At 44.1% G+C, this 15,026-nt stretch overlaps 1 protein-coding gene across 5 annotated transcripts in view; it reads left to right on the top strand.

Moving 5' to 3' along the window:
- Nucleotides 1-15,026, top strand: part of PCDH15 (protocadherin related 15) — an 826,977-nt gene that overhangs the window by 764,871 nt on the left and 47,080 nt on the right. For all 5 annotated transcript variants that reach the window (XM_064464573.1, XM_064464572.1, XM_064464569.1 and 2 more), the window contains one exon: nucleotides 12,628-12,843. In XM_064464573.1, coding sequence (XP_064320643.1) covers nucleotides 12,628-12,843 — 216 coding nt within the window. The remainder of the gene's footprint in view (nucleotides 1-12,627; nucleotides 12,844-15,026) is intronic.

Raw genomic sequence — 15,026 nt, 5'->3', positions numbered from 1 at the left:
CCCAACAAGGGCCTTCTGGCAGGCTGGTGGAGGATGCTGCTTCTGGAAGCCCTAATTTTGGAAACAGCAGCACTGGCTCTATTAGTGAGAAATGTCTCTTTCTGGAGTGGCAGAAGGAGATGTTGTTGGTTGAAAATAAGGGTCCGATTTATTGCAAGAAGCTGGTCATTGCTAGTTTATTTATATAGAAAGCAAACGGCAGGGGGGGTAAGGACATAATACTTGAGTTCTCAACTCATCATTTGGGTACCTATATCTGTTTCAGCCTTTTACATCTAAAGATCAGGGTCTGGAATTTCATGTTAAGCCCAAGTGCCAGAAACCCGTTTGGTTTCTGTTACCATTTACCCATGCATCCATTTGTGAGGAATGCTTCATGACAGAAAACCAAGACTCATCTTGAAACTTCTCCTTTCTACTAAAAGCTTGAGGTCAAAGCTGTTTGTGGCTTTAGCAGAGAGGATGAATGAAGACCACACAGTTCTTTGTCATAGAATCATAGAATCACAGAATCGTTAAGATTGGAAAAGACCCTTAAGATCATCAAGTCCAACCACTAACCTATCACTGCCAAGTCCACCACTAAACCATAGCCTCAAGCACCACGTCTACCCTTCTTTTAAATACCTCCAGGGATGGAGACTCAACCACCTCCCTGGGCAGCCTGTTCCAATGCCTGACAGTCCTTTCGGTGAAGAAGTTTTTCCTAATATCCAACCTGAACTTCCCCTGGCGCAGCCTGAGGCCGTTTCCTCTCGTCCTGTCACTGGTGACTTGGGAGCAGAGACCGACCCCCCCCTCACTCCAGCCCCTCTCAGGCAGCTGCAGGGAGCGAGAAGGGCTCCCCTCAGCCCCCTCTTCTCCAGGCTAAACCCCCCCAGCCCCCTCAGCCGCCCCCCAGCACACTTGTGCTCCAGACCCTGCCCCAGCCCCGCTGCCCTTCTCTGGACACGCTCCAGCCCCTCAGGGGCCTTCTTGTCCCGAGGGGCCCAAACGTGAGCCCAGCACTCGAGGTGGGGCCTCCCCAGGGCCGAGCACAGGGGCCCCATCCCTGCCCGGCCCCTGCTGGCCACACCAGGGCTGACACAAGCCCGGGGGCTGGTGGCCTCCTTGGCCACCCGGGCACTGCTGGCTCATGCCCAGCCGGCTGTCAGCCAGCACCCCCAGGGCCTTCTCCGCCGGGCACTTCCCAGCCCCTCTGCCCCAGGCCTGGGGCGCTGCCTGGGGTTGGTGTGACCCGAGGGCAGGACCCGGCACTGGGCCTTGTTAAAGCTCATGCAATTGACCTTGGCCCATCGATCCAGCCTGTCCAGGTCCCTCTGCAGAGCCTTCAGCAGATCAACGCTCCCACCCAGCTTGGTGTCACCTGCAAACTTACTGGGGGCGCACTCGATCCCCTCATCCAGATCATCAATGAAGATATTGAACAGGACCGGATCAGCTTCTGAAGTTTGCATCACATGTCTTGGCTTAGCGTCTGAGGCCGGGAGGGCCTGAGAGCTCAGTCTGCCGAAGCTCTACGACAGCTTTATGAGTGGGCACGTCTCTAGGGACACCGTGGGGCTGCTTTAACCCAGCTCCTGTTGTCTGCTGAGAGGCTGGAGCAGGCCTGGGCAATCAGGTTTGCTTTGTCCAGCCGCTGTTGGTAGAAGAACCCCAGGAAAAGATCAACGGATGGGTGGGTTAATTGCAGTAATTGGAATGGCTGGTATTTAGTTATTGATACATGGCTCCTGCAGTTAGATGTGATTTACAGGGTATGCCTGCTTTTATTTGCCATTGCTGTAATTAAATTAGTTAAGCATAATAATCACAGTGGCAGGCACTTGCCAGCAGTTATCGTTTAGTGGCAGTTTAAGCTAATATAATTTTTCCTTTTTATCAAACAGTAAATAGAAAAGATGAGCTGAGAGGTGATTGCTAGGAAGTACTAAATTATAGTGTTTACCAGTGTAGATACTAAGGAGGTTCAAAAATTATTTTACAACCTGGGTTGAAATTCGGTGCGTCTTTATTTTACAGAGTTAAGGGGTTACATTAAGCAAGGGGTAAGCTGTATTTTAAATTTGTGAAAATATATCTAGTTTTGCAATAGTTTAAGGAGAAAAACAGTCAACATTGGCATTAATACCGAGGGACGCTTATGTTGCAGGACAGGATTAACAGCTGTGTTTATGTCCAGCTCCTCAGCTCCAGGCGATCCCTACCCCACCAAGATCCACAGTGGGCTCTTCCAGCAATCGTCCGGGCCAAGGGATGTGTTAAGGTGCCTGCAGCTCTCTTCCCAGCCGCACACCTGTGGTTCCCCAGAGGAAACCGGGGGAGGGGGGTGCAGGGCAGTGCCTGCTCAGGCTTTGCTCTGGGTAAGCAGTGTCAGCAAGATCTGTAGGCAGTTCTCCAGTTCTGTCTCATTTTGGCATTTAATAAATTATTCTCAGCTCCCTCTCTTTGTACAATGTTGTTGGCACGTAAGAGTGACTCATTTCTGATGAGTGTAATTTATATAAAAATAAGACGACAAGCTTTATTGCCCTCTGCAAAAACGACAGCTTTCAAATTAAATAAACCCCCACAATTACTTCCTCTTTAATAGTACTTAATGATTTGCTGTAGTCATTAATTTTTAATATTGCAATTTATGTAAAACAATTTTAGATAAATTCATCACAAAGATGCTGCTTACCGTTTGTATGTCTAACTTCAGTTGCTTAAATCGTTCTCTACTCTGTGGCTTGAACAGAAGTTCACCCCTCCCATCAAAGCACGGCTCTTCCCCTTTTGAAAAATATTTTGTAAAGCACCCCAGCCTTGGCCCTAATAATGCCACGCAGCCTAGTGAGTAGTACTGAGGGTCAGGAATAGCCTAACTGCCATGGACCAAACACAGAAAAAACGCAGGGAGAAAAGAAAACGACTACTGGGTATGTAATCTTGCACACAAATTGAATTTACAGACAAATAGGCCAATAAATACTGGATAAATACTTCTCTCATCATCAAAACAGTTACATATGTGACTAAGGCAAATACTACAGATTGCTCCTCCGAGCTCTGTAAGGTGCAGCAATTTTGCTGGCGGCAGCAGCCGCTCTCTTAAATATATTCCTTTAAATATAAAATCCTTTTAGAAGAGGTTAATGTGTTGTCTTGCTCTAGATTTTTAGAAAGATTACTGTAAGAGGATAAAAAGAAAGCTTGAGCTCAGAAGAATGCCAAAAATCATTATCAAAAAGTCACTTTTGATGAGAATTAATTTGGTGAATGATATGCCGTATGAATTACTCTATATGAATATGATTGTTTTAAGGCTCGCGTCCTCTGAAAGCTGAAAAGTACTAATGTCTCAAAGAAAATAATACAAGGAATATATTGCTTCAAATGGCACTCTTTAGTCCTTGCATCTTAAAGACCATGTTTATATTACTAATAGCTCAGCAGGAAATGTCAGGCTGTGTTAAATACCGTTCTCTTGAAACGATAGCCGAGGCTGGTCATCACGTCTCAAATCTGCAGGCAGCTCCACGCAGCCGTCTCCTTAAGCCGCTCGTTTCCCCCAAAGCCTATCAGAGACGCAGCGCGCAGGTGGGGACGTTGGAGCCCAGGCTGGTGACCTGGTGCAGGACCGAGGGGCGGTGGGAGGCCGCCAAGGTAGGGCAGCCGCGGGACGCCTCCGGCGCTGGGTACCTGCATTTCCCCTCCTCGGCGCCGCGGCTGCGCCGGGCCTGCGGTGGCGGGACAGCTGGAACGGCAGCCTGGATAATCGCCCTAGTTACCGTTCCGGTGGTGCCCAGGGAAAGGGTTGCAGGTGTTGAACAGTCCTGGCGAGGACTGGCGTTATAATAACCTTTTACGTTCTCTTCCCTTGCCTGTAATTCTCTTTTTTTCCCCCAGAATTTGCAGGGTATATAAGAGCCCACTTCCACGATTAAAGGCCTTTTCACACTTTTTGTTATGAATATGTTAGTTAAAAACACATGTAATACTCATAACTACTAATTTATTAATTTTGTGGTTTGAGATTTGCTTTCCATTTCATTATATTAGAATTAGTTTTTTTGCTTTGCCACTGGTATTTTCACATAACTCCTGGTTTTCCCCCCAGAATTCGAACCAGACTTCCTTTAGCCACATATACAGTATTTTCAATCTGCTCTATAAAAACTAAACCAAAATCAACACAATCTTCAGGGAAATTACTAGCAAGAATTGACTTTTCACTAAAATGGTGTGTTAATAGCCCTTTTTTTACTAGAATTAGCATCCCTGACATTTCCTCGTTTAAATGCACTTCAACAAACAAAACTAGAGATTCATGATGCAAAAGAAAAGGTTTAAAAAGTGAAAGGTTCTTTTCTGAATCACTCCTCAGTTTATAAAGGGATTTTTTTTTCACTGAAACTGTTTGCAGAAAAGGGAGCTTGCCAAAGCAAATGCCAGTGAATCAGAGTCTCTGGAAGTGGCTGACCTGTGTTTGATAGAAATGGCTCTAATATGAAGCCGGCAGAGAGGGTTGATGATGACGGTAGGAGCCAGTGGAGTCTGAAATGCAGTTCCATCCTGAAGGAAACTTGAGTCTTACAATACAGTTGATCATATTTCCATTTCAGACCTTTTCTGCGTTCTGTGCCCCTTTGATAGGCCTCATAATGTACCTTCATCCTTTATTACTGTTTGAGTATCTTAATATCCAGAACAGCAAAATAAAACAAAGCTATTTTGTGCTACAGGTTTTTACCCTAATGACACACAGGTGAAAAGGAATTACTCTTTACTTAACCATAACCCTTGAAAGCACTCTATCTTAGAGGTTGCATACTGATCTAAAGCAAATGAGAGAATAAATATTTAAAATTCCTGGGAATGGTTATGTGTTACGTATAGAGAGAATACTGGGATTGTTGTTTTGCTCAGATGCATTTATTGATGTTAGATCTCCAGTTATTTTTTATTCATGCCTGTAACCTCTAGGTTTCTTTTGGTATTTCCTTTTTCCCTGGGATGACAGGTAAATCTTCACAGTGGCAAGTTCTATAAAAGTGAGATCCAGCCCTCGGCACCTTCAGACAGCTTTCTGCTGTGAAGCACAAAGTTTTCCTTTCTCTGACGTTGCTTTTGCCATGTGCACAAGAGAACTACTTCTTTGTAAAAATGAACTGCTTTGCCAGTCGCAATCTTTTATTTGTTAAAATATGATTTATGAAACACAGAGAGTAATCTGTAGGGAGAAACATACTTGGTAGAGTAAAAATCTCCTTTGAAGCCTATTTGCAGTGACAACAGCACGCCCTCAAACACGCGCATCTGCTGTCACATCTGGCCTCTGACAGGAAGCTGCTTGCCCAGCTAAGAATAATATTACACTAATTCCAAGCACGCAGGTAATTTCTTTCGACTAACATATCTCTAGATAATGTGTTGGCTTGCTAAACTTTTGGCTATTAAAAAACAGTACTGTTGTTTTCCTTTGGCAGTGTTCAGAAAAAGTACTACCCTTTGTGATTTTTTCAAATGCAATATTGGATAATTTAAATGACTATGTTATTTTCTAACATTTTTAAGACTGTGAGTCCTGCACGTGCCATCCAGAGGCCTCCTGCCGGGCCTGGAAGGGGTGAGTGTGCCTGGAGCGTTCACCACACTGGATCATTCCCATCCCGTGGAGGATCAGCCGCGTGGTCTGCGCTCCTGCACATGCACATGAACCTACCGAATCGGGCACTAGCTGCTGTTGGCATAGCAGGAAAGTGCTATAAAACCAATGTTTCTAATTTTTTTCAAAACACAAGTTTGGGAACCCCTCTTAATCAACATTTTTTTCCCATGAGACAGCCTATCAAAATTGATCTGCGTTTCCATGTCTTGTTTTTTTCGACACCACTGGAGGAAAAAGTGAACTATGCTTAATCACCTTTTTTCTTGCTACCTGTATTTCTAAGTTTCCATGGAGCTGGGATTTACTCAAATATGCTTAGAAGGCTCCATTCTTTTCCTCTTTTTTGTAGTGCCTTTGTAAGTATGCCTAACAAACTACACATTTAAAGCATAAATTAATTACTCTTTGGCTCCATGCAGCCTTCATGAAAGGTGATTATTTGAGATTTCTCAAATCTGCATATTTCCGCAGGGATTATCACGGTGCGAGGTGCAGCTCCGTGGCCACACAACCACAGGGTTATGGTAGGGTACTTATCCCCTCACCTGGAGAGACGTGTAAAAGCACTGCCATGTGGCAGTAACGCTCTGATGCTGTCGCCAGAATTGCCAGTGGGCTGACATGCGTGGTGGCTTGTTGGGGATGAGCGTTACAATCTTGATTAACTGTAGCTCCTGGAGCTATTGCACAATCATCAGATGATTACGGTTTTCATCATGCTCAGTGTGAGCTAAATTCAAACTAGCTGCTTAGAGTTAAATGTCATTGTTAATTTTAAGTGTTTTCCAGACTCCCTAGCAGGCTCACCCTTAATCATGAGCCTGAGGATGTTAACAGGGCATGTAAAATGAATGGGACTGGGCTGTTGGGTGTCTTTTTAATTCTTCCTAGCCTAGTGCCACTAATCAGATGGCAGGTTCGACTGTTTCCAGTCACTCGCTGGCACATAAAATAGCTTTTAGAACAAACCCATTTTTGCCAGTAGGAATTTACAGATTGTTGAATATTTTCAGTCCCGAAGCCACATCTGCCATTGTACTGTTTTAGAGGTGGTTTTATTTTGTGATTTAGAGATGCTTAAGCCAGTAAGTTTGTTGTAGCTGTGCAGTTTTCCTCTTTCCCCCCCCCCCCCCCGTATTTCTTCACTACTGCGCTCTTTTACACTGTTACCTCTCTTTAGCACTTTTGAACTCATGGTAATGAGCTTGATTTTGCCACAAACTGCATTTCTTTGCATCTGCTCCCCAAACTTACTATCCTTTACAGACCTCTTTCTGCCAGATTCTTAGCTGTGAGATATTTGAATGGCCTTTAGGGACAGCTGCTCTGTGAAGTGCTAAAATGCAACCCAAGTCTTGTGTTAGTTAGTTACACCAGAAGAAAACATACATACTAGGACAAACTAAACTGATTACAGAGGCACCACTAAAGGGATCTCTATTATGCCTAGTTTAGGTTGGATATTAGGAAAAACTTCTTCATGGAAAGGACTGTCAGGCGTTGGCACAGGCTGCCCAGGGAGGTGGTTGAGTCTCCATCCCTGGAGGTATTTAAAAGAAGGGTAGACGTGGTGCTTGTGGATATGGTTTAGTGGTGGCCTGGGCAGTGACAGGTTAGTGGTTGGACTCGATGACCTTAAGGGTCTTTTCCAACCTTAACGATTCCATGAGTCTACGATCTCTTGTCTTCCAGACATGCAGCTTGACTGAGCTCTAGTGAGTCCTATATATTTCCATACTTGAGCTAACGTTTTTTTTACCTCTGTCCTCCTAAAGCTGAAAACCAAACCAAGTACCCTTCTGCTCCTTCTCTGTTTTAAGGCAGCCAATGTGTTAAAAGCACTTTTTGTTGGCAGCAAAGCAGCTCTACCCTTCATCCTCTGGCTGTGCAGTGCTGGGCTGAATTAGACATGGCTTACCTGAGAGCGCAGCCGGTGCCGACAGTTCCCTCTCTGCTGCCTCTGCAGTGCCAGGAGTTTTAATGTTTCTAATGACTTGCTGCGAGGCGTGCTGGGAGTCCATGCAGAGGAGATGTAGTCACCCAGAATGCTTGGCTTACTGGTCTTGTTGCTCCAAGAGAGATAGCTGCCAATGAAGGTACAAAAAAAAAAATACCTGTTAATGACTTTGTGGTAAACACCCTCAAGGTTAGGGCCTAGAGCAGCATATTTCATCTGACACCTGGCTGGTGTAACGCGCTTTTGTGGTGAGGTTAGGGAGCAGGCCAGCAGTTGCACCTCTTCCACCATCGGAGGCTATGAGGTGATGGGAGAGGGCTGGAGGCAGCACCTCCACGTGACGATGCCAACAAAGCTCCATTCATGTGGGCACGCTTACACTCAGTTATGGGAGGGTTGAATTTGGCCTGGCAATTCCTAAAATCATACATATTTAGCAGCACTCAATCATATCAGAATTTAGGAGACACCTGTATTTCTTGCACATAACAAAAGGAAGATATACTGCTGTAATATTAAGATTAAGTATAGCTCTTTCTCTTCTTTGACAGGCCTAACGCAACTCTTGAGATGTCGTATATCTCTTCCTAATGAAGTGTCAAAAATATTTACCTTCAGGACAAATTACAAGAATAGCAAACACCTTACTCTGTATTAAAGTTGCTACGTTAATGTCAGCAGCTCACAAGCTCTCTCTGGTGGTTCTGCAAAGCTGAAAGTTGCACAGAGTGCATTAGGTTTGCTTGAACTATAAATAGTGGTGGAAAGGGAGAAAATGGAAACAACACAGTTAAAATATTTGAAATTGAAATCTGATGTTTTATCCAAGTTCCTCAGGCTGTTTTGCACCTGGCTTTGCTCATCTGCTTGTAGATGGTGTCTGGGATGGAAATAGCCTGAACTGTAATGATTTTGTGGCCATTGATTTTTCTGGAGTGCCACTGAGTTCTCAGAACTTCAGAAAACTGAATAGCCTGTCTACCAGCTTGGGGCATCTGAGCTGCAGGATTTTAGGGGCTGCATGCTTAAAACTTCAAAATGCCTCTTTCACTGGAGTTTCATGCGTTAAACTCAGCTGCAAGGCTTATCATACCATTGCTTCAAGCAGCAACACTAGTGCGATGTTTGTTCAGAAAGGCTGACTTTACATAACGTCTGTACCTGCAATACTGATGCCCTAATTTGGATCCAGATTTGGTTTGTCCTTAGTTGCACACATATACATGCGTGAAACACTGAAGGTGAAATTGTTTTCTGTTGTTATTGAAACAAGGTACTATTAAAAGTTGTATCTTTCTATTGAAATAGAATTTGCTGATATTAAAAATATGATAGGCTTATGGCCCAGCTGAACCAGTCTAATAAATCCATTTTAACAAAGAAATTGGCTTTTTATTGAAAGGGCGTAGTGCTCATCTCGCAGAGCACCTCCAGAGAGCCTTTGACAGTTAGCCAGGCAGTCACTGTAAATTCTGTCTCACCGCGGTGAAGACCCCGAAGGAGCCAGATAAGATATTGCTCTACTCTTTTGCTCTATTCCCCATCCCTAAAAACATTCAAGGTCAGGCTGGACGGGGCTCTGAGCAACCTGATCCAGTTGAAGATGTCCCTGATCACTGCCAGGGGGGTTGGACTAGATGGGCTCTAAAGGCGCCTTCCAACCCAAAGCATTCGATGATTCTACTACCTGTGCCTTATTGCCTCGTGTGCCAAAACACACGCCGTGTTGGGTTACAGGAATTACTTTTTTTTTTACCCCAGCATGGTACCAACATGCGAAGTGGAGCGTGGATTAGCCATGGTTTTTTGCCAGACTGATCTTTCCTGTGTTGTTCATGGCTTTAAACTGAGCTATGTTGTACAACCTGTACATGCCTGGTCTTAGATGCACGCACACAGTGATTTTGTTAAGTATGAGGCAAAGAAGTGATTATTTTTAAAAGTTAGCTGCTCTGCATCACCATGAAGTAATTTCCGAAGAGGTTTCCTTCTTGTCTTTCAAGCAGCGTGTAAGTGGTCTTCTGGATGGGTTGTGCCAATGTACGTGTACAAACGTACCCCGCTACTACTGGCAGAGGCTTCCGGATCTCTTTTTTGAGTACACAGAGGATATAAAGCTTTCCTAGAACACATAGGCAAAATTGGTCCAAAAAGCACCAAGAGAAGTTACTTTGAATGCCTCGGTAACCAACAACTTGCATATTTTCAAGGTTGTTTTATTTCTGTTATCGTGCCAGTATTAAATGTATCTTTAGTAAGAGTAATTTAAGTAGTGATAGTAATCACATGGAATCTTTTAGTTATAATTTTAATATTTCCTTTGTATTTGGTTAAGAACAGGTATTTGAAGAGAAATATTTGATTTTTAGAGCTGTACGGGGTGCCCGTGCCCAGGCAGGGACTGAGGGGTCTCTGTGAGGAGAGGCTGATGCTGCCCTGGGCCAGGCACAAATGGTCCCAACAGCCCATGGCCAGGCACAGCTGAGGTGGTGTTTTAATTTTTGTCTTTGTTTCTTATCATCCAAATCTATTTATATGGCAGTAAATTAAATCGATTTTCCTCAAGTTGAGGCTGTTTTGCCCGTGACAGTGATTGATAAATAAGCCCCTTGGCCTTACCTCAACCCGTGAGGTTTTTTTGTCTTATTTTCTCCCCTGTCCTGTTGAGGAGGGAGAGTGAGCGTGCCTCGGGCAGCTGGCCAGGGTCAACCCACCACAACACGCTAATCCGAGAATGCATCAGATGAAACCGCGGTGGGAGTAAGTCCAGTAAGGTCAGTGAAGTCGGTGCGGTTGCTGGAGGAGCGAAGGTAGCCTGTTGTGCAATTCAGGCATTTATGCACGTCTCGGAAGGGCTGCCTTGAGCTCGGTGCTGAGCGCTGACGTTTCTCTCTCAAACAGTGGTTACTGTTAGCAGTTGCATATCAACCAGATTTTTAGGTACAGCTGTGTCCTCGTGCCATATAGCACGCCTTCACGCTTATTTGTTCCTTCAGCAATTTACTTGTCAAAAGAAAAGCCAAAGATGCGCCTAGTCCTGAAAGTGCACCTGTCAAGCTCCTGTCTGCTGGCTCGGTGATGTTTTGGGGTTGTAGGTTGGTTCGTGCCAGTTGGATAGCAGGAGTGCTCTGGAAAAGCCCGACGATATCTTTACCTGTTGACTGACAGAAGGGGATTAATTTCAGAAAGCTTTTAACCTTCCCCATCTTTCCTAAAAATGCAAATAAAGGGGTTTGAGATCACCCAAGAGGTAGTAATCTTGATTTTAAAAGCCTTAAAAAAAAAAAAAAAGCTATAGAACTAGAGAACAAAAGCACTTCAACATGTTTTATAGTTTGGGGTTTTTTTGTAGTCAAGCCAGATAAAGCTTTGTCAATTTAGAGGAAAATAAAACATTTACAAAGGATGCAAGGACCATTTTAAACAGTTCTGTCTCTGTGAAGAGCGGCAGCCAGTGTCACTGAGGGAGCGCATCTTTCGGGCGGCACGTTGGTGTGCTGTGGAAACACATTTGCTACCTCTAGCTAAACCTGCCCAGATATTATCGCTTAAGCACTGTATAGTTACATCTACCCCATCTGGTCTGATGGCAGTCAGAGTGGAACGGAAAGCACATACATTTTTGAGCGCCTGGATCATTTGTCTGGCACGGGTATCTCTTGATGGGCACAATTCAATCACTGTGCTGTATAGGCTTGCTTATTGTATCTCCTCACTGGTATTCCCTGAAAATTATCAGAAAATAAAGAAAAACAGGAGTTAGTAGAGGTTTCCACCTTATAGATCTGGTTCACTGATGGTGAGGAAACAATTAATCATGATTAACAGCATCTGTTGAAGGCTTAATGACCTTGCACAGATAATGCTTTTTTAGAGGGCGATGGTGTACCGTGGTAAACAACTCTGCATGCTGCTCTAAACCCTGAGTAGACTGTGGTTATTGGTTTTGTTTTTAAGTCATGGTGAAGTACGGATGTTACACAAAGACCTGCACCTTTTTGAAGTTAGGGGTGTTTTTTCTCCAACATTAGCTGAAGCCACAGGCTTAAGAAGTCGTGCCAATATTTTGATAAAAGCCTGCTAATAGATGCTGGAGTGCCCCAGAGGCTGAGGCTGTGCCCAAGTCTAACGTGTGGGCAAACGCACAGGCAGTAATTAGCTGCCATCTCATGGCCCCCCTCCTGGATGGAGCACATGAAAGCATTATAAGGGCCCTCAAAAGCACTCCCATCTGCATATGGGTGCTGCCTTTCAATGTGTGCAAAGGAGCACGTCTGGAGAGGCCAGAACGGGGCTGGGGCTGCGCAGGGCTGTCAGGCACAAGGTGGGAGAAATAACACAGCTCCCAGGGCAGCCTAAGTGATGCCAGGCCTGTGTCCTACTTCTGCAGAAGTTCAGCAGTGGGAGAATGCCAGGGCAGCTTCGTGTCCTGCACTGGGTCGGTAATCGGGTCCGATGTGCAGCGCTGCAGGAATGCCGCTCAATCACTCAATCTTTTTTTTTTTTTTTTTTTTTTCAATAAAAAAGGATAAAATTATTCCCAAAATACATGTGCTCAATCAGAGAGGGTGCAGAATGTCTGTAAGAAGAGGGTGTTCTTGCTGTGCAAGTTTGTGAGTGTGTTGCTGTGGTTTTCTTTTTCTTTGATGATTAATATTTGTCAACAAGAACTTGGCAGTGGAGGTTTCTCAGAATTAAACTGTTCCTACCTGTTCAGTTTGTTGCAGACTTGAAAAGTCCATTTATATTTTATTTCTTTTTTCCTTTTTTTTTTTTTCCAGTTTAGTGCCAGTGCAGGAGGAAGAAATTGCTGGAAAAGCAAAACTTGTATGCAGCAAAGTTAAATGAACCATTTAAAGTAATAGCGATATCTGCTCTCCAGGATCTAATGTTTTAAACGTCAGAGTGGAAGAAATGTGCTGGACCAATATGCAACTTTATTTAAAGGACAAGGTTAATGATTCTTTGCATGCATATTTACTTTATTTGCCTCTGCTTGTTTTCTTTTTCCTATTAGGCTGATGATAAAGACACGGGGAATTACAGTGCCATGCAATACAGACTAATCATTCCTCCAATCAAGGATGGTAAAGAAGGTTTTGTGATTGAAGCTTACACAGGGCTAATAAAAACTGCTATGCTGTTCAAAAATATGAGAAGATCCTATTTCAAGTTTCAGGTCATTGCAACTGACAACTATGGAAAAGGACTGAGCAGTAAAGCAGAAGTACTCGTAAGTATGAGCCAGGCATTATCTTTATGGAATAATTCCTAAGGAAATTCTAACACTACATAAAGTTTAATTCCAGGCAGACCTATAGGAAGACCGTTAAACTGTGTGTACTTTTTAAGTCACTGAAATAAAGCTTTTTTTTTTTTTTAAACCAAAAGCTTTTATGACCTTCTGAAATGTGGTCATGTTTCATGGCAGACGTACCTGTCTCAGTTATCACACTAGTCATGACTTTCAATATTCTATTTATTCAATGAGCCAATGTTAATGGTTCAATTTAGATTCTAATTGTTTGCATTAAACATGGACCAAAGTTATGTACTGGGTCTTCTGGACCAAGATGGCAGCAATAAAAATGCTGGTTTTGTCCGTTACAAGTATAATGCATGTCACATCTGCGTGGTGGGACACAGATCATCTCCGCCTAGTCTCTAAGCCAGCAAGGTGCAGCCAGCGCCTGTATCAAAGTTGTGAAGCAGGGTTAGCATGGCATTAAGTCCCAGTTAATAAGCCAAGCTGAAAGCTTGCTGGCTGGGGCTGTGCTCTGTGTTAACATAAGTACGTAGCTTCTGGGTCGGAGTTAGGTCTGGTGTATGTGGCTTGCGGTGCGGGCAGATATCTGAGCAAAGGGTGTCTGAAAGCGAGAAGTCAGCTGAGGGCCGAGGTTGCCATGTCTTAGTTGTTTGTGTCTGGAAGGGAGGCACAAGGAATAATTTTGGGCTGAGGCTCTACTTTAAGTCTGAGGGAAGCAACGTTGCCCAAATGGTACCAGCTTCAGGCCTTGAGCTCGTGTCTTTGTGCTGAGTAAAGTACATTGACTTAGTCCAGTCACAGAAACCATCAAAGCTAAATTTCTTTAAAGCCTGTATGACTTGATGGATTGGATTAATATTAGCATAATGTCATAGGGATGAAGTGCATTATCTAGTTCATGGGAACACTGTCAAATGATACAGATGATAGCCATAATACTTGGTATATTGAGTTATGCGGGAATTCAGCAAATAAACATAATGTCTGATGTCCTCATGCTTGACCTCCCAAAATGACAGGGCATTCTCATGCAATTTATGCAGTAATAGTATATTAAAATATAGCCAGAAGGTATCGACATTAAAATTAGAAAGTGGAGTATGTCTCATTAATTTATAGAGGTAAATTTAGGTTGTCTGAGTGAGTGATGAGCACTCTGGTACAGTGTTTTTGAGCAAGGCATGAAAGCATAGAGCAGCTGTAGATGCCATTACAGACTGGTACCATCCCGCCATGAAAGTCTGGGATTACACTGGGCATGATCCATATGTGACGAGCCTTTCTAACTAGACTAAGCTGTTCCCGGGCTTCATAATTCGAACAACACTTATCTGCTGTCACTGTGGGGTCAGGTGCTCGGACTGGGAGGTGTTAATTCCTTTCAGTACAAGCCTAAGGAGCGCACCTAGATAAGGGAAGGGAATTTTCTCACATGCATAAGAGTAAGGTGTGGGGGAAGAAGACAGGATTGCCTTGGGAGGAGGCCTAGAGAGAAGAGGTGGGGCGACACCAGAGGGTCAGTACTGCGAAGAATTTGAGCAGAGCAAGGTGTCCTCCAGAACTGGGGCCAGGGTGCTTCCTCAGAGCCCTGGCACAGCTCTGTGAGCCACGTAAGCTGCCAGACCCACTGGTAAAAGGTCATCTTCTGTAGGGGACAGTCCACGTGAAGGATGCCAGTCTGTTTCTGCTGGCTGGGACTGGCAGGATGGCTCAAGTTAAACACCTGTGGATCTACAGTTTGGTTCCGTGTGACGGAATTTCCCTTTTTAGCCTCTGTAAGACAAATGAAACAAATAAGGAATTATATCTTAAAATGTTTGCTGCAAGTAAGCACTTAGAAGTACTAAGTGTGGACAGTGAATATCCATATGATATAATCTGTAATCAAATATTTGTCGGGGGTTGGGGGGGGGTCCCAAGGCCCCTTCCTCATTCAGCTGTCAGTAGAAGCTACTCTCAGGAATCCATTGGTGCCATATAATGACCGAGACTGTTTGTAGGCTCTGCCTTGATTGATTTAAGAATTGGAAAGTGCCTAGTGAATGAAGCATGGCATCAAAGGGCTATCACTTTTGGGCTAGTGGTTATCAACAGTTATACGCTTTCCCTGCCTCTGCTGCAAACTTCCAGTTTGTTGTGTTACTTATTTA

Source organism: Phalacrocorax carbo, chromosome 13 (genome assembly GCF_963921805.1).
Source record: "Phalacrocorax carbo chromosome 13, bPhaCar2.1, whole genome shotgun sequence".
NCBI classification, from domain to species: Eukaryota; Metazoa; Chordata; class Aves; order Suliformes; family Phalacrocoracidae; genus Phalacrocorax; species Phalacrocorax carbo.
The sequence above is the reverse complement of the archived record's forward strand: the minus strand, read 5'-3'. Positions and strand labels throughout refer to the sequence as shown.